The sequence below is a fragment of the Crocodylus siamensis genome, chromosome 8 (genome assembly GCF_052110815.1).
Source record: "Crocodylus siamensis isolate JL-2025a chromosome 8, ASM5211081v1, whole genome shotgun sequence".
NCBI classification, from domain to species: Eukaryota; Metazoa; Chordata; order Crocodylia; family Crocodylidae; genus Crocodylus; species Crocodylus siamensis.
Window position 1 is genome coordinate 78,854,095 of NC_143402.1, and position 26,797 is coordinate 78,880,891.

Genomic DNA, 26,797 nt, shown 5'->3' on the forward strand with positions numbered 1-26,797 from the left:
TCCACCTGCCTGCAGCTCAGCAGGGGCCCTCATCTTGTCCCACGTGGGTTTGGAAATGCATAGACATTAGGCCCCAGCCTGGCCTTCCTGCTCCTGTTTTCTTTAACAGGAGAGACTTTGGTAGGGCAACTGGTGGCCAACACCACCTGGATTTGCATTGCTGCATAAGCAACAGCCAACAAGGAAAACAGCACGGTTTTTAAAGTGCAGCAAACTTAGGTATTTTGCCTCAGGTGCTCTGCAAAATCCATGGTTTCCAACACTGGTAAAATATTCCTCGTGGACAGCTAGCTCGGTTTTTTTGGGGAGAAGAAAACTAGCAATAAAATCCTCAGCAGCAAAGGCAAGTAAATGGGTATAAGCTTGTTTATTAGTCATAATTCTTCTGAACAATTTTATTAAGATTTCCAGACAAGAAAAAATAGTAACAACAACAATAATAAAACAGTATAAAGAATCCTTCAAAAAAGTAAAAGCAGCTCAGTTGAACAGAATTGCATCTGGCACGATGCCATACCTGTAAATTCTTTAAGGCACCTAGAAAGAGCAACAAAACAGTGACTGGAAAAGCCACCAGTGCATTATTTGCTACTAGAAGGTTAGTTTGGGGTCTGTCCAAACTGAGAACCTGAGAAATCTAGGAGTGGGCTCCCATCTTCAACACTTTTTTAAAAGGCAGCTTGAAATATTAAGTCTGCAATCGGAGAGAACAGGAAGTTTTAACTGGTATCTATACAGCTTGCAACAGGGACACCACCGCAATTGTCTTTAGAAATCCAATCCCCTCTATACTGGTTAAAATAATAATATTGCAACAAATCAATAAATGGCAGTCCACTGTTAGAGCAAAGCTTGGACCTTCCCTGCAAAGGGAACCCAAACTACCTCTCCTAGTGAGAATTCACAAGACAGCGCTTTTAAGATGCATATAATCCAGCTTGGTAAATCCAGGCTTGGGGACATGCAATATTCAAGGGAGACCATAACGTCTTCAAATGTAGTAAGTGTGTGGTTTATAGAATATTCTCACTTTGAAAGGCTTTAAGCAGTGTGTTAGCAATATAGCACATGTCAAAAGATCTGCTTTCCCATTCAATTTGATCTGAAAATCTGGAACTTCCTCAAGCCTAGATTCTAGCTCTGAAATTACAAAATGTTTGGCCTGAGAGGTTTTCTAAAGAAAACACAGTTCCACTGACAATCACAAATTGTGCTCCTGTACCAGCAAGAACTCACAGTGGCCCCCGACTGCTGCAGATCCTTCATGCGAGAGGAAAAACAAAAAAACCCTCAAAAAGTGTGGGATGACATTTGCTCAAGCCCAACAAGAAAGGAAAGATGTTAAAAACAGATTGAGAGGAAGACCAGGTCCTCAGCTGGGGATCCCATGATGTACATGACAGTAAACATATCTTGACACAGACAAAAAGGCTGAGCCCTGATGTGCAAGTGCACGTGTTTCTGCAGTGCACACACATGCCAAAAAGCAGCCACTCAGCACCATACTTGCATGGCCTCCAAAAAAGGAGCAGGCAGTGGTTTTGGTGCTGAGGTAGTTACGTTACTACAACCAGAGCCACATCACACTGTGTTAAAGCAGCTACAAGAGCAGCTTCCCTGGCTGAGTGTTGAAATGTATTGTTCCATCTCGTCGACGTGTGCTCTCGCCGAAGCTCACGGCTTCACTTGCGCTCCTTGCAATCCCCTGTGGGGTATCTGAGAGGGCCCGAAGCTATCAAGTCAGAGGGGCAGATGTGCCTCTTTGGATTGAAGATTACCGTTTTGGTATCGCTACAATGGGGAAGCTTAGAAGACTTGGAGACAGGATTGGGCTCATTTTCTTGCTAAGTATGAAAACACTGACAGCAAGGGAGAATATGAAGCATCACTATATCTACAGAAAATGTGCAGAAAGAACATGCCTATACTATGGCTTGCTAAATCGCCCAGGAGATGCACATGGATACCTCCCTGGACAGTCAGTGAGGAGTAATGGCTTTTTTTTTTTTTTTTTTAACCCTTCAAGTGCACCAGAATGTTTAAGACAACTGCATTACAGGCTTGAGAAATGGTACTTTTGTACACAGGTTGGTCCCCCAAAATCTTTGCGCTTCTGATGCATCAAACCCTTGATGCTTGTGCATCTCATTTTGGTCCTGAATCAAGTACAGTGGAGGCAGCTGAACTGCCAGCAGCTCACTGACTTGAAAAGCATTGGAGGTACCGGAATTCACCTTCCAAGGAGGAGGGATCAGTATAGCTCAGAAGGTTATGGCAAGACCCGGTGCTGTCCTTCTGTGATCTTCCATTTCTCTTCTGTATTAACCTACTCTACGATCCCGTTTGAGGGCAGCAGCTGCTCTCCAGGCAGCAATGCACTGGGAGAGGAGAATGTCTTCTGGAAACAGCTCCTCCAGCTCTGTAGGTATGATGCTGTCTTTTGTTTCCAGGTAGGAAATGAATGCATCCTTCAGCCTGGAAAGAAACCAGGAAATGTACTGTTACTAACAGAACTTAAGCTGCACATTGGAGGGCCACATAGTTTGTTTTAATATATGTATCAGCATTCATCGATAAACCTGCAGCATTACACATCTTTTATAGTGAGGAGAGCTAAATGGTGCTGCAGGTCAGGGTCAAACAACACTGGCAGTCCCCCAGAAAAGCTCTAAGACGGAAGCAGCAGGGAGGGTTGCAGTTCTGGGTTAAGGTACAAGAGCGGAACTACGCATGGGAAGCCAGCCACATTCGTCTGCTATACCTGGGTTTGCAAAGTGCCTGGTCCAGAAACCAGCGACACCAGACATGCTACTCTATTGTACTGAGTGTGCGAGCACAAAGAATTCACCTGGGTCAGAGGGTGAGGAAAGTGTCTTAACATCATAGAAGCAATAGGGCTGGCAGGGCTCTCAGGAGGTCACATCTGGTCTGACACCTTGCTCAAAATAGGATTAGCCCTGCCTGGACCAACTCCACTAAGCTCTGGTCAAGCTTGCACTTAAAAACTTCCATGGGTGGAGACTCCAGCTCCCCTCTTAGCACCGGCTGGATTTTCAGTGCAGGTGCTTCCTGTGCAACTGGGAAGGCACAAACGGAGGAACTTCTCTGCCCCTTGGAAAGTGCACAGAAAGGGGCAAAGCTTAACTCAGGGCTGTGCCGCTTATTACCCCCACTTGGAGTTAAACTCATTCCCAGCCTGGGCGTATTTCAGCTTCAGGATGATCATCTCGTGCAGCTCCTGCAGGAAAGCCTCGAGCCCGGCTTGAACCAGGCAGGCAGTTAGACGCTTGGCATCCTCTGCCCCAAGCTCCTCTTTGTAGTCATCACTGATGTCAGCGAAGGGGTCCTGCAGGGCAGTGGGAAAAACCGCATGAGCGGTTGCATTGGGAAGGGAGGTACGACTCCAAGCAGACACTGCGGCCTCAGAGCTGCTCTTACCTGCTTGAGCCGCAGCAGCTGCTCTGACTTGTGCGTGGAAAGGAGCTGCCAAAGGGCAATGCTGTGTTTCAGGCTGCACCGGCTCAGCGCCTGGAAGAAAGCAAGCAGCGCTGGATGAGAGGATGTTGGCCTGGAAGCCTTGCTCTCACCCCCTCCCTGCTGGGGCTGCAGCAGAGCCCTGAGGCTCAGCTGGACAGGAGCACGAGAGGAAGACCAGGATGGGGCTGGCACTGGCTGAGCAACACTCCCCAATGGGCTTTTTCAGGACAAGCTGCCAGGACCCCGAGCTGGAGTCCACCCATAGACCCTTCAGCAGGCAGCTTCCATCCGCCACCAGCAACCTGCTCCTGAAGCCTCTGGCAAGGGGGCAAGGAGAAGGCCTGGAAGGTGGATTTAATGATGTGTGTCCTGGCGAGCAGATAGCACCTTTTCCCCCCATCTCCACACTGAGCCTCTTCTTGCATATAACTGGGATAGCAGAGACCAGCCCACAGGCCGTGCTCTCCCTCGGAGAGAGAAGGGATATGTGCAATGCTGCTCAGTCCCAGGCACCCCGGGGTCAATGGCGGTGTCTCCTGCTGTCTGGTTTTCCTTGGGCTCAGTGCCAGCCTCATGCCCAGTACTTCTGCCTCCTTCCCCTGTCCTTCCTGGCAGCCTGGTGGGGGCCTGCAGAGCAAGGGACCTTCTCACAGCGCAGACCTACCTCCAGCCCTCCTATGAGGATCTAAAAGTCCCCCAACAACATAAGCTGGCTGAGTCTAAGTGTCTTATGTGCCTGCAGGGAAGCAGCTCCCAACCCACTGCAGCACCCAGGAGTGTTTTAAGGCTGGGCTGTGGGTGGGCTACAGGGACCGGCCCAGCCAGAGCTGCAGTGCATGTGGACTGACCCGTGTCAGAGGGCTCACCTGAAGCACAGGGGGGCTCGTGTCACCCATTTGCAGCACGTCCTGGACGTAGGTGATGAGGAGCATGTCCGCGTCCCCGCCAGCTGTGGCCAGGAAGCCCAGCACTACATTGGTGACAGAGAGGGCTTCACAGATGTCATTGAAGGACTGCAGTTCCCCGGTGATCATGCCGATGGTGGCGCTGGGCAGGGAGACCTGCAATGGGAGGGACAGGGGGAATCATCATGGGTCCGCAGCCTTCCTTGGCACTGCTGGGACCCTGATGTCCCAAATACAGGGGTAAAACCCAGAAGTGCAGGGAGCCGAACCATAGATCCTGGCTTGAGAGGCAGGGTCTATGCACAGGAGTGTAATGGGGGCATAAATGGATTAAACTTCTCTGGGACCGGCTCCTCCAGCCCCTTGCTCTCCAGGTAGGACCAGCCCCCAGCCACTCGCTGCTCCTCCAGGCTCGGGGACTCACCTGTCCCAGCTTGTTCCTGATGTCATTAAACAGGTGCTCGTAGTTCCGGTCGTGCCTGTACACCAGGGTGGGGATCCCCTGTTGGGACAGAGCAGGGAGCCTGGGGTGAGCCTGGCGACAGCCCACCCCAGCTGCACAACATGCCACGCTGCCCTGGTCGGCTGGGGAGGAGGCAGCCAGAGGCCTCCCTGCTCCTTACTGTGCGGGTGATGATGGGCTTGCCCTGCAGGAACCTGCTGACCACCTGCTTCTGGATCTTCTCCAGGTCGAACTCCTGCAGCGTCTCCCCGCCCTTCTCCACGCTGTACTGAGCATTGGACAGGATTAGAGGGATCAGGTCCCTCTCCACCTCGTAGCTGATCACATGCAGGTCGGCCACTTCCGAGGGGCTGATGATGTACCTGGGAAAAATGGGGAACCGTTGGCTGCGTTGCGAGCAGAGCCATGGAGCGGGATGGGGCCAGAGGAAAGCAGCGCCACACATTCACGTACTTGTTCTCCTCGTGGGTGTGCTTCTCCATGCTGTGGACAAAGTCGTTGTGCAGGCCGATGAGGTAGCTGACCAAGGCCGTGGCGCACAGGCCCAGCCCCCGCCTGCGCGGCAGCAGGATTTCAAATGGGCTCCCCAGGGTCAGGTCATCATCACAGTAGCCCTTGGGAAGCTTGATTTCCCCTGTGGAGAGGTAAAGAAACCCGCTAAAGCAGGGCTGCAGCTGCTGCGCTCAGCTCTTGCCCCCAAAAGGGCCCAGGGAGTCTGTCGTCTGGCAGCTGGGATGAAGTGTAGGGCATGGCTGGTTTGGCAGCTCCCCATGGGCATAAGGAGGGGACGACAAGACAGGGAAGAGGTTGGAAGGGGAGGCCAAGTCCTCTATTACCAGGCCCTTCATGCCTAGGTCAGGCCTCTGGCTCCAGCTCTCAGCACCAGCAGTGTGAAGAGCAACAGAAAAGGCTCAACCAGCACCAAACCATCTCACAAGCCTGGGAGTGAAGACAAGCGGAGCAGGACACTCACCATTGGTCTCCAAGGATCTCCTGAGCTTATTCCACACTGACAGGAATATGGTCACTTGGCTCTGGAGCAGATTCCTCATCACATCTACAGGACACGAGGAAGAGGAAACCTCAATGCATGCTTCCTCCTGGCCTTTGCCAGGCTTCCCCATCCTGCCTGCCTAGGCTCTCATAGCGCACTAGGGGACATGGGCTAACTAAGCAGAGCTAAAACTACATGAAAAGTTGAGGACAACATTCCTCATAGCAATAGCTGTGGCTGTTAGACTCTCTCTGCTAGAAGGTGTTGGCCATCACGACGGTTGAGATCCCACATCTGTGGCCTGCCCACACACAGAGCTTGCAAGTCACGTGTATTCTTGTCCTCTCAAGGCCATGACGACTCTTCCAGGCACCAGGACAGCAAAAGGGCGAGTAGCCTTGTGGGGCCAAGACATGTTGTCCATGTTACCGGGCTTATGATATGCTTTTCTGCTTAGGACCATCCACCTTCACCCTATAAATGCCCAGGGCTGCCAGCCCCTGCCTGCAGTTTCTCCCGTACTCTGTGCTTTGCTAGCTACCCCCTGGAAGCCTTCCACCTCAACCAGCCTGGAGCAGAGCCCTACCCGAGTGGGACTCTCTCAGGAAGTCTTGTATCGTGCAGCATTTCACATCTGTGACATTCTGGAACCTCTTCACCAGGTCTCTCTGCAGAGCCAGGATGTCTGGCAGGAACTTCACCAGTCGCAGCTCCCCTTCCTGGAAAGAGAGGTGAGAGGGATCAATAGCAGATGGTGCCGCTGTCCCTGGGGTTGGGGGTTGAGACTACCAAGGGCAGGGCAGGTGAGCAAAGGTCTCCGGGTAGAGCTCAGGTGGCTTGGCTTGTGCTCTGCAGCCTTCATCTGCGACATTACGGATGGAAGCAGAGGGCACCAGCCAGGAGCCCTCCGATACGGAGCATGCACAGGGAGTGAAACTGCACCTTTGTCTCTTGGGTGGAGAATGTATCACCTCTAAAGGGACTTTGGCAACTCACGGCACCTGGAGCTGACCTTGATGGCTCCCCAGTCTACTCCGGGCCCTGCCTGCAGCGACATCTGCTCTGTGGGGCAGGCTCATTGCCCCAGTATCCTGCATCCCGTACGAGCACCGTCTCCAGTGCCCGGTCCTAGCCTGCCTTCAAACCAGTACTAGACACCTGCTTTATGCTCTGCAGAGCTGCCTCCCACAGGGATGTGCATGCTGGCAGAGCCTAGGTCTCAGCAGAGGGACTGCATGTCTAATCATCTCGCCGTACTATTAGCAGGAAAGGTGCCTTCTGCTTTCCTTCTCCCCGCTCCCTCTTTAAAAGGGACACGCATGCTCACACACCACGGTTTCATACTAAACCAGAGGGAGTGGAGAGCTGGGGAGGCAGGCTAGTTTCCACTCCCTTGATGCCTTTGTCTAGCAGACATCGACACTGAACACTCCTCTGCTTTCTCTGTGATTTAGGCACTTCAAAGTGCCCATGAGCCTTGATGCATAATGATGTTCCCCTGCTCTTGACGAGGAGCTGACAGCAGTTTTCCTTCTCCAGATCAAGCCCAACAGTCATCAAAGAGCTGAGAGGAGAGGTGTGGCGTGCTGCCGGCTGCCTCCCTTTGGTTAACGATGAGGGCTTGGGTCTCAACCCCTTGCATCTCCAGAGACGCGAGCGCAGACCCAGCCACACTCACCTTCTGCAGGAACTTCCACAGCAGGGGCACGGTGTCCCTCCCATCCCGCTGCTGCACCACATGCCCCAGGTTCTCCAGCGAGATCCTCCTCCTGCAGCTCCACATCTTCGAACAGTGCACGGCGCTGTCCGTGGGTAGCCGGCTCAGGAAGGTTGTGGGGTCGCCGTAGACGATTTTCACCACCGGGCTGGAGCAGATCCTCTCATCTGTGCTGATTTGCCTGTTTAAATCCTGAAGGGTGTGGTCCAAACACTGCAGAGCAGAAAACTGTGCATCAAACCCCTGCCTGTCTGCTCCAAGGAAGAGCAGAGGAATATAGACCGGTGAAGCCCTGGGTGTCTCTGGCCAGAGGGGCAGATTGATATTGGCTCCTCTGCAGAGAGAAATAATCCTGCAACAATCCTGCTTGCCTGAGCTGCTGGGGAAAGACCACTTCTCCCTGGTGGCTCAACAGCTGTTGATATGGAAGGAAGTCACCCTAAACAGGCTCAGAAACTCGCAGCAACCCCCCGATACTGGCCCATTGACTCCCTTCACTCTCCCCCCACTCCCAGTCTCCTGTTCCCCATGTGCTGTCCCAGGGAAGGTCAGAGAGGGCACTTCAGGCTGCCACACAGCTAACCTGACTCCCCAGCTTCCCTGCATGGCTCAAGATGCCTCTTTTCCTGCCATCAGATCCCAGTTGCATCCCAGATACTGCCTGCCCCATTCCCACGTGGCTGCCTGACAAATACCACAGGAGAGGAAAGGTGTGCAAGCACCTGGCTGAACACAACCCGGCTCTCCTGCCCGGGCAGGCAGTTCTGTGCCTTCCAAACGGCAGAAGCAGGCTGGATTTCTACTTGGATGTGGGTCTGTAATTTGGCAGGGGCTTCGAGTTGTGAATACCCTGCAAGCAGCTCAGGTGCATGTCAAGATGGACACCCAGGGATGGGAAGCAAGTCTTACCTTTAACTCAGGAATAACAACAGTGTTTGCAATAATTCCTTCCCAAGTGTTTCTCGCTTGCTTGGTGGACAGCGTGCTGTCAAAGCCAACTGGCCCTGCAAGAGGAGCATTTACCACATGTTACCATTACAAGGCATCAGGAGGGAACAGGTTGGCATCTCAAACTCCCAGGATCTCCCCATAGGGGCACAGCATCCTTGTGAGCTAGTCAGCATGTGAGGACCGCTAACAGTACAAGGGGCCCTGAGACCTAGACAGGTGCGACCCCACCAAATGATCCAGCCAGCACAATACTGCAGAGTCAACAGGGCATCAGAAATGTCCACCTGTTTCACTTGAAAGGGATACAGACGTTTTCCAAATGGCCACACAAATACAAGAAGGTTAAGGGGCTTTGCTAAGGTCGCTGTATAAGACAGTGGAAGAAGCAAAGCACAGATGGTGGAGCCTGGACTCACAGCCCTGGGCTCCAGCACTAAGGTTTTGCTTTTGCAATCTACTGCTAGCCCATAATGACCCGAGATGCATATTCTCCTAAAGATCACCCTTCATCAGCTGCCTCCACAGATTGCTTCTTGCTTTTACTTTGGAGGAGGTATGTACATCACAATGTGTGACCTGTTGGGACTTATGCAACTTGCTGCATTTCTTGATTCTCTCCAGGCCCTTTCAGGAAAGTGTGCAACTAGGCATGCAACAAGCCCAAGTAGTAATTTAACAAGTCCCCCTAAGCCCTGGGCAACTGGGGAAAAAGGAGAGGGAAGCAACCAGCAGCCCTGTACCGGGTACCAAGGACCTGGTCTCAGAGAAAGCCCCAGATCCCTACCCAAGCTCATGCAGTTGGTGGAGAAGCCAGATAAATGCAGTGCTTGAAACATTTCCCTGAGTCCTCCACATTGCTGCCCCTTCTTTCCCTTACACTGGTTTGGGTGCTGGTGGGGGTCCTTGAAGAGGCTGCCCAGGATGATGTGCACTGCGTTGACAGTCTCATCGGCACTCTTCCCCAGTATTTTGATCAGCTGGGTCAAGTCCTTCTGCATGTGCGCCAGGAAGAAACTCACTGGGTCTGGAGTGGGTGGCTTAACGATCCTTTCCAGGGACTTGAGGAACAAAAATGAGACAAAGGTGAGAGAGTGACCAGTGCACCATTCTGGTCCGACGCAAAGTTTCAGTGCTGCATCAGTCACTCCTCTTGGAGCCTAGCCCTTGAGCAGGCCTGTGCTAGGGTCTACCTAGGTGAGAATCAAATCACAGTAAACACCGGGGAAAGCCACTGCCCTGGAAGCGCTGTTCTGCCCTCTCCTCCTCATGGCATTGCAAAACCATTCAGAATACAAGACTTTGCTTGTCTGAAAGTTCCCAACAAACCAATGGGATTGTTTCCACCCATCATAGGAGACGGGAACAATCCTGTCTCCAGCCCCAGCTTGTGGCTGAAACATAGCAGGCACATTGCTGGGCAGGGACACCCATCCACAGAGTGTCTGCTTCACTACCTACCAAGTGCAATAGTATCAGCCATAGCCCTAAGGAGGGAAGCAGGCAGGCTGAAAGCCCCTCAAGCTGAGGAGGGGGGTCACAGCTTCCTCCTCTCATCCTGCATGAATCCCCTAACCCCCAAGCTATCGGGTCCATGGGGGACCTGCTTCTGTTTTATGAATCCAGCCTGGAAACACGATATTTCAGCCAAGCCTATGCAAAGACTAGGACCACCTGCCAGAAACCCAATGCTGGAAGGTGGCGGCAGCACAAACTGGTGGAAGAGATGTTGCTAAACTCCCCCTTGGCATTTCCTCTATGCAGGAAGGCATCGCCAACAGTGTCTCATACCTGGGGGTCTTTTGTGGCTCCCAGCAGCATCGCCGAGTGCATGACCAAGCGGATGACAAGACAGACAACAGGGGACAGTGCCCTTTCAGACACCCCAAGCACGTCTCTTTTTTGGGGGTCTCCGAGCACGTGGCCAGTTTGAGTCCGGTCAGTCCTGTGCCTGCAGGAAATTATGCAGAGTGAATGTTGCATCTAGACACATGCACAAGCAGAGCAAGACTGGCTGGAAATCTCCATGTGCTACCAAGGCCCTGCTGCCAGGTAAGCACCTTGCCCTTGAAAGAGGTGGGAGGAAGACATGCAGAGCGGTCTCAACAGATTTACTGCCCCAGCACATTTCACACTGGGATAGCCCAATTGCCTTCATCTGTCAGGTGGGGGCTACCAGCTCCCCCAGGGCACCTCTGCCCAAAGCCTCTTTCATGCAGAAGTACCACACAGCTGTTGGCTTAAAAGTCACAATTTGTCATTATGTTCCAGGTAGGTCAGAGACCTGTGCTGTCTGCATTAGAAGGTCCATTCAGTAGCACCTGATAAAGCAGGCTGTAGCCAACAAGAGTACATGCTTCTCTGAATGCCTTCTGCCCAAAATTAAAGTGCTGGGAAATGCCAACCAGGCTGCGCCAAAGGGGGAAAGGGCAAATCCCAGCCCCAGCATGTTCTGGGAAGGCAGGCACTCCATACTGAAAGGTCAGGCTATGGCTGGTGAAGAAAAGTGGAACATAAAATACATCACATCTTACAATGCTAAAGAGGTGAAAGAAATCAAAACGTACTGAATTATCTGAAAGCCTTGCAGGGACTTGTGATTTAAACCTCCGATCTCAGCCTTGCACTCGATGCAATGACTGACCTCCATGGGTTGACCGCACTGGCAAAGAGAAGTGAAGGGACACACATGAACAACACTCCAGCCACATGCAGGGAAGCAGCATTTCCAATGTAGGGACACAGTGTGAATAGAGACAAAGCCCAATCATGGTGTGAAGAGGTGGTTAACGTGGGTTATTGCTTTTTTTTTTAAATAAGACAGTTGTGAAAAGCAAGACAGTGGTTTAATAAAAAGAACCCTAATCCATGTCTGTCCATCAAAATCATGACTTGCTTCTGAAGGCAGAAGCACCTTTCCAGGACAAATCCAACATGCAACCCATTAATTAGAAAGCTACTCTCTGCTGATATAGGCTGTACTGCAAGGCTCAGCACAATGGCCATTTTACTGTGCAATGCTCTAAAAGCTGCTAATATTAGTAAAGGTAAAGTCTGCAAGAGCAAACAATGGGCTACAACTAACAGCAAATGAAAGCCAGCATGGGTAGTGTTTAAAGAACCAGCTTACAGAAAAAAAAGCTACTGTCCGCCCCAACCTCTTACCTCTCCAATAGTGCATGGATGGCCATTCGGGCATGCTGTTAGAGAAAAAGAAGACAACAGGATGGGACTGTGAGCAACAGGATGGTACTGTGAGCCCAACGACTGCCCTCTACATGCACTTGTATTCGGAGAGCCAGGATGGCCGACTCCAACGGGTGGGGATCTCGTTCATGGGCACAAACAAATCATGTTGCTGCCGCCCCAAAGCCAGGAGTGCTTCTGTTGGTACCAACAGAAACAGGAGCAAAAAAGGAGAAGGAAGCCCTGGAGAGCGTTGCAAGCCCAAGCAATAGGGCCTGGCAAGCTTTTGGAGAGACATACAGTTCTGTTTCCAAGCTGTGATGGCAATGAGCCAGGAGGGCAATGTGCAGCTAATAGACTCGGGAGTCACTTGCACTTCTGCATGACGGCATCCAAGGGAGCGTGCGCTCAAACCTGTCCGCACCTAGGCCAATGTGGTCATAACTGACCCTGAGCTACATGGCCCAAGTCACACCGCAGACAGCTGAGGTATCCCTGCCTGGGGGACAGGACTCTCCCAAGAGCAACCCCTCCCAGGCAGCCTGGCCTTTCCCCAGATTTTAATAACTGATCGAATCTTACCCTGCTCCAGCAGCTGTTTGGGGATACTCACTGTACCAGCGCAGCTGGGTCATTCCCTCCCACTCCATGGCTTGGTCTGTCAGGTCTTCAGGCATCGTAGGCAGGAAAGCATGCTGAGGATTGAAGCAAACACCTTACCAAACACTGCTCCAGCTCAAATGCCTGGGGGGCCCTGCCAGGCTCCTTGCATCCTTTTTAATTGTGGGGTGGAGAGAAATGATGACCCCCCTGGCCCCAGCCTGCTCTTTGCTGCCATGAGCCATCACTCCCTGAACTTCAGCTCTCCCCAGGACAATCCTCCAACAGTTTTCTTATGTGCCGTGATAAGCAGCAGTCAATGCTGACCACTGATGTAGAGGTGAGATGAATGGGACAGCTCAGATCCCGGGGGACACGGCTGCAGTATAAAACCACCTGATACAGGGGCAGGCTGCGTGAGAGCCCCAAGTTAGGATGTCAAGGAAAGCTCCAGACCAGCCCATTCCCCTCACCTGCATCGAGCTGGGATCGAAGGCCAGGTTCCTCAGGGGTTCCAGGATCGGGTTCTGCCCACACAGCAGGACGGCAGCCGTGTGAACGGCCATTTCGATCAGCGTCCCATCGTAGGTGAAGCGTGGAGGGTTCAGGGCCAGTGACGGGATCTTGTTCAGCACCAGGGCAGCTGCAAACTCCTTCTGCTCTGCCGAGGCCAGGGCTTCGCAGCTCTGGATGAACTTGGTCAGAGCGTCGCATTGCTAAAGGCAAGTGTGGACAAGCAGCTAAGTAAGTGCAAGATAGCAGCTGCTTCCTGCACTTGTACCATCAGGCGCGACAGCTCTGGGATGAGGAGGACACGGTACTCTATCTTCTATAGCTGACCCTTCAGACCGCAGAGGGGAACATGCCTTTAGGGCTGAGCTATCAGCTCAGAGGGGGAGACATGGGGTAGCCCCCTGCTTGGCCACGTGCTTCCCATGCAACTTTGGGCAAGTCACCAAGGACCAGGTCCAGAAAGACATTTAGGTGCCCAAACCTACCGGCCCAGACACCTTCTGGGATCTGCCACTTGTCAAATGGCAGTAAGCTCACTTCCCTACCTGGTGCGGGCATTGGGAGGGTTTCTACACGTGGTCAAGACCGCAAGGACGCAGCGGGAATGGGAGCCAAGTAACCTCCTAAGTGCTCAGATTTCTCATCAGGCAGTCGTCTCTGCCCAGATGCCCTCAGACATGCGGGGCAGCGAAGGAGAGGGCATTTCCCATGACTGTGACCCAGAGTTTGCCCCCGCAGCCCAGGAATAGCCAAGTGCACTGCCTGCCCCCTTGCAAAGCTGCCAAGGGAGCCAGCATCTCACCTCCTGCTTGGGGTGGAGGCCTGGGTCCTTGCATCCATACAGAACTGTGACCTCTCGGAAAATGGCCAGGAGCAGGTGAACGGCTTGTGCAGGTCTGGGGCTGTTACATGCCTGAGAAGGAAAAGCAGCAGGTCAGGCAGCGGATGCAGAAGCTGCACCTGTCACTTTCTCTCATGCGTGTTCCCACCAGCCCCGGCAAGCACAGATCACCCGTTGCCACAGAAGCTGGTGTGCGAGGGAATGAGTGCAAGCTGCATGTGGGCCGATGTGTCTTGGCCCAGCAGGCTCTGAGAAGTCCCTCTCTGCCGCTGGAGGACTGCGTGGATGTCATCTTGGGTTCCTTGTTGCTGGAGGCCCACAACACAGCCCACGACAACATCACCGGGCACCCAAAACACCAGTCATGCTGACTTGTTCCCATTCACCGGAAGGATTTCCTGGCAGGTTCAGTTTACCTGCCATTCGTCTCCTGTCCCAATATTTACTCAAGCCCGAAAACTACTAAATATTTACATTCCTGCAGAAGGCAGAGGCCCGAGATGCTAGGTGCTACGTTGACAGAGGAAGACTCACCACCTTCCTTAGAAAGCTCGCAGTCAAAGACAGTGAGAAGTATAGGAAGGCCAAAGCAGGAGGAAAGTCATGTCCTACATCAGCGCCTGGATGCCCACCTTGCTGGGGTCATCTGCCCCCCAGCAGTCTTTCCTGCCCAAGCGCAGGGGGCTGGACCTGATGATCGAGAGGTCCCTTCCAGCCCCTATGTCGCAGGGCACCGAGGTGTCTGCTCCTAGGAAATGGTACAGGTGCCGGTTGCTGGGGCAACCGCAGTTTCATAGTTTCTAGGGTCGGAAGGGACCTGAGCAGATCGTCGAGTCCGACCCCCGCCATGGCAGGAAAGAGTACTGGGGTCAAATGACCCCAGCAAGGTCTACATCCAGCCTCCTCTTACAGACCCCCAGGGTAGGAGCCTGCATCACTTGGAAGCTGGTTCCAGACCCTAGCCGCCCTGACCATGAAGTCGCGCCTCCTGATATCTAACCTAAACCTGCCCTCTGCCAGCTTGTGACCGTTATTCCTGGCGGTGCTCGGGGGAACAGGGACTCCCCCAGTGCCTGCTGGTCCCCCCTGACTAGTTTGTAACAGGCCACTAGATCCCCCCTCAGCCTTCTCTTTTGGAGGCTGAACAGGTTCAGGTCCCGTCGCCTCTCCTCATAGGGCCTGCCCTGCTGCCCCTGACCATGCGAGTGGCCTCCTCTGGACCCTCTCCATGCTGTCCACGTCCCTCCTGAAGTGCAGCGCCCAGAACTGGACACAGTCCTCCAGCTGCGGCCTGACCGATGCCGCATAGAGGGGGAGGATCACCTCCCTGGCCCTGCTCGAGATGCATCTGTGGGTGCAGGACAAGGTGCGGTTGGCCTTCCTGACTGCGTCCCCACACTGCCGGCCCATGTTCATCTTGGAGTCAATGATGACCCCCAGATCCTTTTCCGCCTCCGTGCTGACAAGAGGGGAGTTCCCCAACCTGTAGGTATGGTGCCGGCTGTTCCTCCCCAGGTGCAGCACCTTGCACTTGTCTGTGTTGAAACCCATCCTATTCTCGTCCGCCCACCCTTGTAACCTGTCTAGGTCTGACTGTAGCCTGTTGCATCCTTCCAGTGTGCCCACGTCCCCCCACATCTTAGTGTCATCAGCAAATTTGAACAGGGTGCTTTTTACCCCCTCGTAAAGGTGGCTGTTCTGGTCCCTACTTAGGAAGACGGAGGCAAAGAAATCGTTAAACGTGTTAGCTTTGGCGTCTGGTGTGACGACCAAGTTTCCCATGGCGTCCTGCAAGGGCCCCACGTTACCCGGGACCTTCTTTTTACCCCCTACGTATTTAAAAAAGGACTTCTTATTGTCCTTAATCTGGGAAGCTAGTCCCAGTTCCATCTCTGCCTTGGCCTTCCTGACTGCCCCCCTACATCCCCGAATAACTGCAGAATAGCCCTCCCTGGTGATGGCCCCTTCTTTCCATTGGGTGTAAGTTCAGTCAGCTGACCGGAAGGGGGCAGGGCACGGCCTATATAAACAGCCCAGGCGAGGTCAAGCAGGCCGTTCCCCACTAACAGCCCTGGGAGAAGGAGCTCTGCTGGAGTAGGCAGCTTGATGGCCTGAATAGCTTCGGCTCGAGGATACTGGGAGGAGAAAGCCCTGGCAGGGAGCCGACTGCTGAGTAGCCAGGCGGCATAGAGGTTGACACTTTAGCCAGGAGGCTTGGTTTTGAGTTGCAGCCGACTGGCTTATGGTTTTGCTTTGTTGTCACACCGGAGGACCGGGTGAGGCCGCAGGGGTTGGAGGAGGCCTCATGGGAGCTCCCCAGTAGCGTGGGGGCTCCTGGCGCCACGTTTTGGGGGTGTATCGACCCCGGCCCCAGTAGGGCAGTGTCGTGCAGGAAACGCCCCAGTGCGGGCGAGCGACCCGAGGAGGTGGGTCTGGGGGCCAGGCACGGCTACGGCCACCTGAGCCTCGGTGGGGTTGCAAACCCGAGGAGGGGGTGCACTGATCTCAGCCCTGCGAAGGGGCACAGTGCCTTGGGGGCCAGGCACGGCTACGGGCACCTGGGCCCCAATTGCGAGATGAGGCCCCAGTGCGGGCAGGGAGCGTGAGGCTAAGTCCAGTGCGGGTGGGGAGCGCAGAGAAAGGCCCTAGTGTGGGCCATGAGAGTGGGACGAGCCCAGGGAGCACCTGTGAGGGCGTGGGCAATTGAGACGAGCCCAGGGTACCCACAAGGGTGTGGGCACGGCTGTGAGGAAGGCCAGAGAGCGTCTGCGGGGAGCACAGGTGACGAAGGAAAGAAGCCAGAGAGCGTCCGCAAGGGTGTGGGCAACAGTAATAGACTAGACAACGTCCGGTACATCTGAGAGGCTAGGGGCATGGTATTAGGGGTGCCAGGAGCCACGTGTAGCCCTTAAGGCTTTCGTGCACGGAGACAGTTAAGTTAAGATGGGGCACAGACGGGGATACATCTGGGGTACCGTGTCCAAGGGGTCGAAAAGGCAGCCTCCCATAACACTTATACCATCAAAGACGTGGCGCGCGAGAACGAGGGTGCATTGACACCAACTTGGCACAGTAAGGGGCGCCAGGAGAGATCACGGCTGCTCCTGGGACCCCGCCCCATGACACCCTAACATCTACGAATCTAGAAACCAGCCCATTTTTGTCACACCCAAGGGTAAACACCCCCTTCTCCACCTAGACACATTTAAGGATAAAATATAAAACAAGGAAATAAGTTTCTTGGGGTGCCCTGGTAAGAGACAAGGGTGCGCAAGCCTGGAAAGACAAAGGAAGGATGCGCGGCCTGTGTGAGAACACACCTCTGCCAGCTGACTGCAGGAAGTACCAGTTACCCCAGGGGGGCTGTACAGGATGAGCTAGGAGGGGGTCGGCAGTGGCAAGGATGAGGTGTCTGGCAGACAGGAAAGGAGACAGGGATAGTCTACAAGTTGCATACAATGCATGACATAGTGTCAGAGGGGACGAGAGACCTGCCTCTCCCAGCAAGCAAAGAAAAGTCAGCAGAGGCAGGTGAGAACGGCTTGTGGGATCCCCCAGAAGTCAAGCCCTGCTGACCTACGAAGGGTCCCCGTAAGCTCCGCCTGGACAGCAGCACTGTGCTCTCAGAGGACTGCCTTACCTCCTGGGCTGCGGCAATGCCCTCCATCTTGCACCCCAGCATCGCCTTCCCCACAGCATCGCGCAGGACCCGGTAGCTCTCGCCGCACACCAGGTACCGATCGATCTGGCTGGGCTGTTCCCTCTGCGGTCACAAACAAAACACCCAGCTGTGAACACGGGGCAGCTTGTGAAAAGCAAAAGTGCCCTGTGGGAACAGTTCATTTGATTCTGCATTGTGCAGAGGGAGGCAGCCCACCTAGCTACAGTGAACGCTGTTCCCTGGATACTTGTGGCACTGGGAAAGCAGCTCTGCTGCACCAGAAACCAAGTCCTGGCACAAAGAAGCAAAGCTGTTCTCCAAAGGTAGGTGCAGATCGCTGCACTCAGAGCTGCCCCAGCCCTGCGGCAACTACAGGACCAAACACATCATGCCCAGGGACAACAAGCTGAGAGAATGGATGGGAATTTCCCCCTGGGACACAAACACTGCAGGAAGGTCAGTCCGGGAGAGGAGATGGGTCTGCTTCACCTGCTGTTGAATAATTTCCTCGGGAAATATCCAACCAGACTGAGCCTCATTGGCAAGCCGCTGGGCACACTCCATCCCGTACTGGTTGGCGAGTCTCCGGACCAGGTAGATGCGGTACCAGTCATTCTCAGCGTGCGTGCAAAACTTCATTACCGCCTGCAGGTACTGCGACTTTTCTGAGGCCTGGCCTGTGGAGAGAATATAGCCGAGCTCAGAGTCTCACGTTTTGTTAAGCTGTTCCCCCGGGACAGACTACATTGGTTGTTTTATTTCTGATTGAATGGGCTCCTGTTGCAATAATGTGGCATGCCTTCGTTCCCCTGCCCTGCTCTCACATGAGAGAGAGAGAAAGGATTAAAGTACAGCTGAATCCTGAGCTAAGATTTGCTTACATGCTCTGCTCACACTTCTAGCTGACGGCACCCGCGCCCATCCCAACCTACCTTGACACCCATGCATTTCACTGAGCAGCTCTGCAGCCCTATCCAGGCAGAGCCGGACCTTGGCCACTGCTTGCAGGTGTGTAATGGAGGATTCCCTTCGGGCTTTCTGGCTGCTCTTCTGGTATCTCTCTAGAAAATGCACCCCTTCCCGCAAAGAGTGGGTTTGCTCTTTCCCAGAGCATGCTCCAGTTTTATCGTACATTGAATCCTGAAAAAGAAGGAGCGAATGAGGAGGAAACCACCCTGTTCCTTCCCTGCCCCTGGCCGCTGCAGCTTAGGTCTGTGCTACGATCTGAGCCTTTCTGCACGATCGTGGAGAGTGCTGGGGCAGAGGGAGGAAGCGAGGGAGCAGGGGAGAGGTCCGGTAATGCTGCAACACAGGGCCTCGCTCGAGTGCAGAGCGAATGGGGAACGGGCACTGCAGGGTGCAGGTGGAAAGAGCCTTAGGACTTAACTCTCTCCTGTGTTTTCTAGGAGGGCAGCAAGCACATGGTGGATGGGAGCCCCCCAGGCTGCCAGAAGGGTCTGTGTTACATGGGACTCCTGAAGGCCAAGATGTCCCCACCCAGCCCCTGGGAAAGGAAGGGGAGCCAATGAGCCTACCTCCAAGCAGCTGACAAAAAGCACGTAAAGCTCCGACTTGTCGTCTTTGCCCAGGATCTGGTTCTGCTCCACCTGCCTCAGGTACTCCTGCAGGTAGCCCTTCACCTCCTCGAAGCTACGGCACAAAGAAACCTCCCCTTACCAACCCAGCGACCCAGCGTTACTGCACCCTGCTGAGATCCTACGCGAGCTGCTAAAGCCTGTCCACATGGAGTCACGTCAGGGCACTGCTGGGATGGAGAGGGTGGCCGCGACAGCTTTCGGCAGGGGACACAGACATCTCTGACCCATCCAAAGGGGCACTGCGGAGCTGCGAGCACCAGGGCTGCACCAGACACCAGGAGGCTCCTATATAACTTCAGTCAGCTGCTGTTATCAGACCCTCCTCGAGAGCCAGCAAGCTGCCAACGAGGGTTAGGGACCATCACTCAACAAATTCAGCTGCTGAACGACCTTCAGATCTAGGCTTCCTGTGCCACCTCCAAAGGCACGATCAAATCTAGGGCACCAAAGAGGGCTTTGCACCCGGCAGAGAGAGAACAGAGCATGAGCCTGAGGCTGTGATAGTCGCATGCGGCATGTTCAGGGCTGGAGTCTGCCTAGAGAAAAGCCCTCTCACTCCTCCCCGTGCTAGAGAAGTCAGCTCCTGTGTTATTAATGAGGATCCCTCCTTTCTGTACGTAACCCACCACATTTGCCTACCAGATGGTTGCTCAGCGCAAACATATGATAAATTCCATATCAAGTCTTTGGCAGGCATAACCAAGCCATCAAAGGGCAGCTCCTCTGAATGAGGCAGTCTCTTTACAGGCCAGATGGAGCCTCACCCACAGAGGGCACTTAAAGAACAAACATCTGTTTGAAAACGGGAAGCAGTATTCAACGTCCGTGTGTGTCAGAGGGGGGGTTGCCATAGTTATGAATGTTTCTCTGTGCATCCAGATGCGGTCAGCATCGTTCTTCTACTCCACGAGCATGTGCATGTAGTTGACAGGCAGGTGAGGACCGGCTGGATGTACAGTAACCTGGTCAAGTCCTCCCTCAGAGGCACAGATGGGATTTCACCAGAGCAGGTTCAAACCGCAGAGCACGACTGAAGCGCTCCACCCCCCTGTGAGCAACACGTGAGAACCCGGGAGGCTCTGGACTGGCTCGAGAGAAGGAAGACGCGCAGTCTGAGCACACCCACCACCCACCCCACAGCCCTCACCTGTATTTCAATAGCAGCTTCAGCACGATGGAGCGGATAACGGGCGTCTTGTCCACCACGTCGTCGAACGGGGAGAGCGATTTTGTGTACACGGCCTGGTGCTCTGCATGCAGGGGAAAGAAAGAGCACGTCACGTGGGCTCAAGAAAGGTGAGAAAATATGTTCTGTGTGGGGGCTGAGCCCAGCACAGAGGGCAGGACTTACCCGTCATACCAACTCTGAAAGGCTTCCGGTGAGCAAACAGCAGCCGTAACAGCCCCTCAATCACGTCCTTCTCTGGCGGTTCATTGTCCTTGAAGCACATGGTGGAAACCAGGTCTATGAAGAAGCTGTTGCACATCTGCCGAAACTTGGCGTTCTTCTCGATAGCGTCACTGAGGAAAGGGTGAGAGAAACAGGGTCACCGAGATACCCAGACAACCGCAGGCCTAGTTTAACCACACCGTGGGTAAAGCCACGACGAACATGAGGAGCAGGGAGAATTTAACTGGCAACACGGGATTCTCCACAGTCAAATCCAAGTTTCAGACCAAGAGAATTCACAATCCACAGCAGAGGAAAACGAATCACGATCACGACAGCCTTAGCTAGACCATTCTTTGGGGATGAAGATCAGGGTCTCTCAACATGACTATGTGTCTGTTGATACAGGGGGAATGACACTGGTTTTTATGGGACAGATGAAATACCTGAGCTTCTTGGAGACGGTTATATTATAGGCATCTGGGAGGTTGACTCTGCAGTATGGACAGATCATCTGGCCTGGTGCTAGCCACTGTTTGATGCAGTTCTGGCAGAAGACATGATCGCATGGCAGGTTGACGGGATCCTTGGGGTCTCCCAGGCAGATCGGACATGGCATCAGACCATATCTGCAATACACAGCATGGCTAGACTCAAGCAGTCCAGGCACAAGCCTCCAAGTCTCCTACTGCAGCTCAGAATGGGGAGAGAAGGCAGCTTGGGTCTTGCCAGCTCCTCTCAGAGCTGCAAATAAATCTGGTGCATTGAACCGCTACCTACAAGCAAGAGCAGCTACTTGCCTACAGGAACTGCAGTTCCTACAGAGGTGTTGTCCACAGATCGTACTCTTGGGGCACCCGTCCCATGCAAGTGGGACTGGAGGCTTTTGGAAAAGCAGCTCCTGCTGAAGCTGAGCCCATAGGCCCCGCAACCTCCAGACAACCATAGCCAAGGATATAACAGACTGGGCAGCTGTGACCACCAGCCTCTGCCACTCCATGCGCCCTCCCTTCCCCATTCTTGAGGGCCCCCTCAGAAAGCAAACGGCACACTGAAGAGGCCTGGAGTGTGCCCCTCTCCCACAAAGAACAAGTCTTGAGTGTTTTTATTTCCCTTTCTTTGTCCAGTGGATGCAGAAAGGGCTTTTACATAAAGGAATCTAGAGACTAGAAGGAGACAGGGTCCCAGGGTCAGAAAAGCTGCACTGCAAGGATCACAGATGCTGTTGGTGTTCTGGCTGGCACCCCGGGCCGCAAGAAGGAAGTGAGTGGTGGTTGCAGCCCCTCTGCCCCTTTGGTTAAAATATCCTGGAAGGTGCAAGGGGCACTGGCACGGCCAGATGGGAGGCTGCTGTCCAAGAGCACTCTGCCTTGCACACTCAGGTCACATGCATCCCAAGAGCAGACCCTGGGTGGACAAGGCACCTCCAAGTAGAACAGCAGCTTCCATGTGATCTCTGCCAGATCTGGGAGGCTTGTCCGTGAAAGGCCTCTTACCTGCTGGAGGAGGAAGGAGCAGCAAAGGGAGACATGAGCTTCAGCTGGCCACGAAGCAGCTTGGGACAGTACAAGAGCATGGGCTCAAATCAGAGGAGAGCATCCCTCCTTCCCATCCACCCACAGGGCACGGATGCGAGGTCCGGCCTGCACCCGTGGATGTTCATCCGCTGCTCCAGCGGGCCACGTTTTTCCAGATTCAGCGCTCAATACTTAGTGTAAGTATACCAGCATCCTGCCCAGCCCTACGATGTTACCTGCAGATCGTTTTGCTGGCTTCTTCCTTACAGAGACACAGCACCTTCATCACCGCAATGAACGTTTCCTGAGTCTTGAGGTCGGAGTTGCCCTGGAGACACTGAAAGAGAAGGACAATCAGAGCGGGCTTTGCTCTGCTTCTCAGAACAGACTTGCGAAGAGAGAAGCAAAACCACAGCCAGCCCGTCGCCGGACACTCTCGTGCCCTGCTCCTAGCCGGGTATGAGCTTAAGGGGGGGAGTTACAGGTGCTGGTTGCCGGGGCAACCACGGTTCGGTCAGCTGACCGGAAGGGGGCAGGGCCCGGCCTATATAAACAGCCCAGGCCGAGGCCAAGCAGGCCGTTCCCCACTAACGACCCTGGGAGAAGGAGCTCTGCTGGAGTAGGCAGCTTGATGGCCTGAATAGCTTTGGCTCGAGGATACTGGGAGGAGAAAGCCTTGGCAGGGAGCCGACTGCCGAGTAGCCAGGCGGCATAGAGGTTGACACTTTAGCCAGGAGGCTTGGTTTTGAGTTGCAGCCGACTGGCTTATGGTTTTGCTTTGTTGTCACACCGGAGGACCGGGTGAGGCCGCAGGGGTTGGAGGCGGCCTCATGGGAGCCCCCCAGTAGCGTGGGGGCTCCTGGCGCCGCGTTTTGGGGGTGTATCGACCCCGGCCCCAGTAGGGCAGTGTCGTGCAGGAAACGCCCCAGTGCGGGCGAGCGACCCGAGGAGGTGGGTCTGGGGGCCAGGCACGGCTACGGCCACCTGAGCCTCGGTGGGGGTGCGCTGACCTCAGCCCTGCGAAGGGGCACGGTGCCTTGGGGGCCAGGCACGGCTACGGGCACCTGGGCCCCAGCTGTGAGGAGCACCAGAGCGGGCACCGACGAGAAGCCCAGAGGGTGCTTGTGTTCAGCCCCAGGGAGGGCGCACCAGAACAGGAGCCCCAGGGAGGGGAATCTGGGGGCCACGCACGGCTATGGCCACCTGGGCCCTGATCGTGAGGCAGGGCCCCAGGGTGGGCAGAACTGAGAGAGAGAGCGCCCCGGTGAGGGCGCGGCTGCGACGGGGGCCGGAGAGCGTCTGCAGGGAGCGTGGAGAAAGGCCCCAGGGTGGGCGATTGAGACGAGCCCGAAGGGCACCCGCAAGGACGTGGGTGATAGTGGGCAAGCAAGGGGGCGCCGTGAGGGCGCAGCAAGGGATTTTGACAAAACAACATCCGGGACATCTGAGAGGCTTGGGGCGTGGTATTGGGGGTGGTAGGAGCCACGCGTAGCCCTTGCGGCTTTAATTCACGGGACACAAACTGGGATACATCAGGGATACCGTGTCCAAGGGGGCAAAAGGCAGCCTCCCTTAATACTTTTGTCATCAAAGACGTGGCGGGCGAGAGCGAGGGTGCATGGACACCCACTTGGCACAGGAGGGGGCGCTAGGAGAGATCGCAGCTGCTCCTGGGCCCCCACCCTGTGACAGCCCCGCCCAGCTCTGCAGTCGTTAGCACTGCCACGGGCCACCCGCACTGCCACATGGTACAAACAGCTAACTGGAGAGCAGGAAGCCAGGAGTCATGGGAGCTGAGGACAAGGAGGATTTTTAAGAGCCACTCTCATGGGTCAACACTGTGCTGTTGCAGGTTGCTTTTGCCCAAGTCCATGACTCATTTCTGGGGAAGGGAAATCAGTGAGATCCATCTTTGTATGCACCAGCTAGGGAGGACCCAAGCAGAAGCCACAAGAACAAGGATACAGAAGACAATGTTTTCTTCTGGATTCCCCCCACCCCTTTTGGCTAGCTGACTCCTTGCCCCACAACCAAGCGAACCACGACTGGGCCTCGCCCTAACACCAAGAAGCAGAGCAGCTCAGAAGGATACCCGAGCCATGGGAGGCCAGAAGTTCCTATACTCTGAAGCAGGGCTTTCGATGCTCTGCAAGGGAGGTCTGGCTGCGGGCGCAAGTGCGGAACAGAAGTGATGGCAGCTGTCCCAAGGGTGGGTTCCCGTCCCAGTCCAGGAGCAAAGAGGTTGGCCACAGCAGAACAACTGGGGACGAGGTGCACAGAAGGACTTGGGGACATGGCAGTCTGCTCACAGGCAATTCATGAAGAGGAAGAGGCAAGGCAAAACATCCTGAATCACCCATTCCGAACAATTTACCAAGCCCTGACTGTGACTACGTGACAGGAGGTGTGGGGCAGCCCTCGGTTATCGAACCAGTCATTTACAGAAAGAAAGGAGGGGAGAGGAGAGTGCTCTCTCCCTCCCAGCCCCTGCGTCCTGATCTTACCTTGCTGAGCATCAAGATGTGTCTCTGCACCATGTCCCACAGCTCTGGGAGGTGGGTGTGGACCCCCAGCAGCACGTGCTCCATGAAGAGAGACATGGAGAAGATCCGGTTCCACCGGATCCTGCAGAGAGAAAGCCCCATTACAGCACGGGCACAGGGAGCCTCACGGGCTGATGTTAGCAGTGAGGGGGAGAAGGACAGGAAAGGGCAGATCCATGCAAGACCCATGTGTTGCAATTCTTGTTCTCCACATCAACCAGGTGTCCTTGCTCTCTGTCCTATGGGCTCCTTGTTGCTTCTCCCCCATCTTGTTCTCATACTACAAGCTCCTTGAGACAATAGCTGTTCTGTTTGTGCAAGGCCTACCACACTAGGCTCCACGTATGCGACTGGGGTCCTGAGACCCTACAAGTACAAAAATCCCCAGGTTGTGGGATAAAAGCAGTCCTGTACAGATTCGAGCCCTATATCACGGTGCTAATTAGAGAGCTCCACTGTCAGAGGGTTATTCTTCACTTGCTGTTGCTCCCATATCCCCAAGGCCGCACTCTCTGGGATTGTGCAGTTCCACATATGTGACCTGGGAGATGGGGAATTAAGCTAACAGCCTGGTCAGGGTCGCTGCCCAGGGACTTCACTTGAACTCATCCTTGGCCCCGCTGGGAATGTGACTTGCTGATGCTTGCGGTCCCATGGGGGAGAGAGCAAAGTGCGGCACGTGAAGCAGAGAGGTTCTGGTGCTGGGTTGTTCAGTCCAGCCCAGTGGTAATGGGTTTAAAAGCTTTTGTCTGAGGAGGGGCGCACGATAGCTGCATTCAGGCGTCCTCCAGAGGAAGATCAGGACTCCCAGGGAATCTGTGGCACTTACCTGACTTCCTGGAGCAGCTTATGGCAATGACTGCTGTGGCCTTGCAGGTAGTTCTCCATGCAGACAAGTTCAATGGGCATGTGAAGGTTCTTCACCTGCTGGAGCCAAGCCTGTGGGTTGCACTTCAGCACTTCATTCTCCAGCCTCTCAGTACAAGCCAGGGCCGCAAACACATCCAGCACCTAGACAGACGTGTGCATGCACAGGGTTGTAAGAGAACTGGGTACAATGGGTGGAGACCTCCTCTTCCTGGCTGAATTTCAGGGCTGTGGACTCTGACTTGGTACTGCAAAGGCATGCACAAGTGCTGCGCTGTGCACACTGGTTCACTAACAGAGAGCAATGCTCTCCTCCAAGTCACACAGTGTGCTAGCCCATGGCTCAAGTCACTGGCACACAACCCAGGGCACAGATTATCCATTTCCTGCCATCACTATAGGGCAGATAGGTGATAAACAGGCAATAACACAGCCCAGGCACCCATGATAGGCTAAGGGTCCTGCCCAGGCCTTTAGTTCCCTGTGTTTAGTGGCAGACCACTGCTGAAATGAAATACAACCAACCAAAGGGACCTGGACTCGGAGTTGGGGAAGCTGTTCCCACTGGAGTCCTGTCTCCTATAGCTAAGGATCACACAACATGCAAGGGAAGCCCTACCATCCCAGAGCGTGTCGTCATCGGATCTGCCACCGCCTGTTCCTGAAGATCCTTCAGCACTCTGGGATTCACAGCCAAGATCCTGGAGAAGTTCTGCAGCCGGCTCCTGAACTGATGGTATCCCAGGTGGACCCAGGGCAAGGACAGCATCCTCTCAGCGCTTGGCAACGCAGCCTGTAGTTCCTCAACGCAGGACAAGAGAGCTGTCTGCAGAACCTGAGAGCGGAGAAGAAAACTGTAAAGAAAAGGAAGTTTTCCCATCCCGTCTGCTCCCAAAACCTATACAAACAGCTCCAGAAGGAATCAGTGCCATGCAGAGAAAATGCTGTCAGACTGGTGCTCCTAGCAGAGGCAACTATGCGACTCTGCAAAAGTAATAGCTGTATTAGGGCAAGTGCCTGTTGCCCCTTGTTGCTAATCATCTCCACGACAGACTCTGAGCAAAACAGGCCAAACGCATGCTGCAACATGTTCTCTGAATCATGTCTGAGGGGAGATCTGCTCCCCACAGCTAGCAATTTTTGGTCCTTGTTTCAGATGCTCACCTGTAACTCTCCGGAACAGGACACACCCATAGTCAGGGGGATGAAGTCTATGACATAGAAGTGGAAGAGCTGGTTCCTGTCTTGCTCAGCCAGGCTAGAAATGAAGCTGCCCAGCGGGGTCTTCTGGAATATATCCACAAACTTCGCTGCAGGGCCTGCAACGGCAGGACACAAAAGAAGGTGTCAGGCTAGAGGGAACAGTGGTTTGACACCGCTCTTCTCCCACAGTGGCTTCTGCTGCAGAAGCAACAGCTGCAGCAGGGACTGGATAAGCAATGCAGCCAGCTTTTAGGCACTCGATGTTCTTGCTCAGCCCCAATTGTAACCAGCATGGCTGAAAAGGGAGAGGAGCAGCTGCTGGAATGCTGAGAGGACTCCCTTCTTCCCTTTGTACGATGCTGGGGGGACAGTTA

The 26,797-nt window shown here is 54.4% G+C and overlaps 1 protein-coding gene across 4 annotated transcripts in view; it reads right to left on the reverse strand.

Moving 5' to 3' along the window:
* Positions 1 to 350: 350 nt before the first annotated feature.
* RNF213 (ring finger protein 213) overlaps positions 351 to 26,797 on the reverse strand; it is a 69,987-nt gene continuing 43,540 nt past the window's right edge. For all 4 annotated transcript variants that reach the window (XM_090059589.1, XM_090059587.1, XM_090059588.1 and 1 more), the window contains 30 exons: positions 26,385 to 26,539; positions 25,840 to 26,055; positions 25,183 to 25,364; positions 24,315 to 24,435; positions 22,047 to 22,147; positions 20,740 to 20,922; positions 20,255 to 20,424; positions 20,051 to 20,153; positions 18,841 to 18,955; positions 18,238 to 18,445; positions 17,795 to 17,982; positions 17,285 to 17,407; positions 13,606 to 13,716; positions 12,764 to 13,006; positions 12,304 to 12,385; positions 11,670 to 11,704; positions 11,072 to 11,166; positions 10,296 to 10,455; positions 9,385 to 9,565; positions 8,466 to 8,560; positions 7,518 to 7,769; positions 6,426 to 6,558; positions 5,819 to 5,902; positions 5,299 to 5,479; positions 5,006 to 5,207; positions 4,807 to 4,884; positions 4,344 to 4,538; positions 3,439 to 3,528; positions 3,168 to 3,346; positions 351 to 2,475 (listed from right to left, as the gene is read on the reverse strand). In XM_090059589.1, coding sequence (XP_089915715.1) covers positions 2,322 to 2,475; positions 3,168 to 3,346; positions 3,439 to 3,528; positions 4,344 to 4,538; positions 4,807 to 4,884; positions 5,006 to 5,207; positions 5,299 to 5,479; positions 5,819 to 5,902; positions 6,426 to 6,558; positions 7,518 to 7,769; positions 8,466 to 8,560; positions 9,385 to 9,565; positions 10,296 to 10,455; positions 11,072 to 11,166; positions 11,670 to 11,704; positions 12,304 to 12,385; positions 12,764 to 13,006; positions 13,606 to 13,716; positions 17,285 to 17,407; positions 17,795 to 17,982; positions 18,238 to 18,445; positions 18,841 to 18,955; positions 20,051 to 20,153; positions 20,255 to 20,424; positions 20,740 to 20,922; positions 22,047 to 22,147; positions 24,315 to 24,435; positions 25,183 to 25,364; positions 25,840 to 26,055; positions 26,385 to 26,539 — 4,415 coding nt within the window. In that variant the 3' untranslated portion in view covers positions 351 to 2,321. The remainder of the gene's footprint in view (positions 2,476 to 3,167; positions 3,347 to 3,438; positions 3,529 to 4,343; positions 4,539 to 4,806; positions 4,885 to 5,005; positions 5,208 to 5,298; positions 5,480 to 5,818; positions 5,903 to 6,425; positions 6,559 to 7,517; positions 7,770 to 8,465; positions 8,561 to 9,384; positions 9,566 to 10,295; positions 10,456 to 11,071; positions 11,167 to 11,669; positions 11,705 to 12,303; positions 12,386 to 12,763; positions 13,007 to 13,605; positions 13,717 to 17,284; positions 17,408 to 17,794; positions 17,983 to 18,237; positions 18,446 to 18,840; positions 18,956 to 20,050; positions 20,154 to 20,254; positions 20,425 to 20,739; positions 20,923 to 22,046; positions 22,148 to 24,314; positions 24,436 to 25,182; positions 25,365 to 25,839; positions 26,056 to 26,384; positions 26,540 to 26,797) is intronic.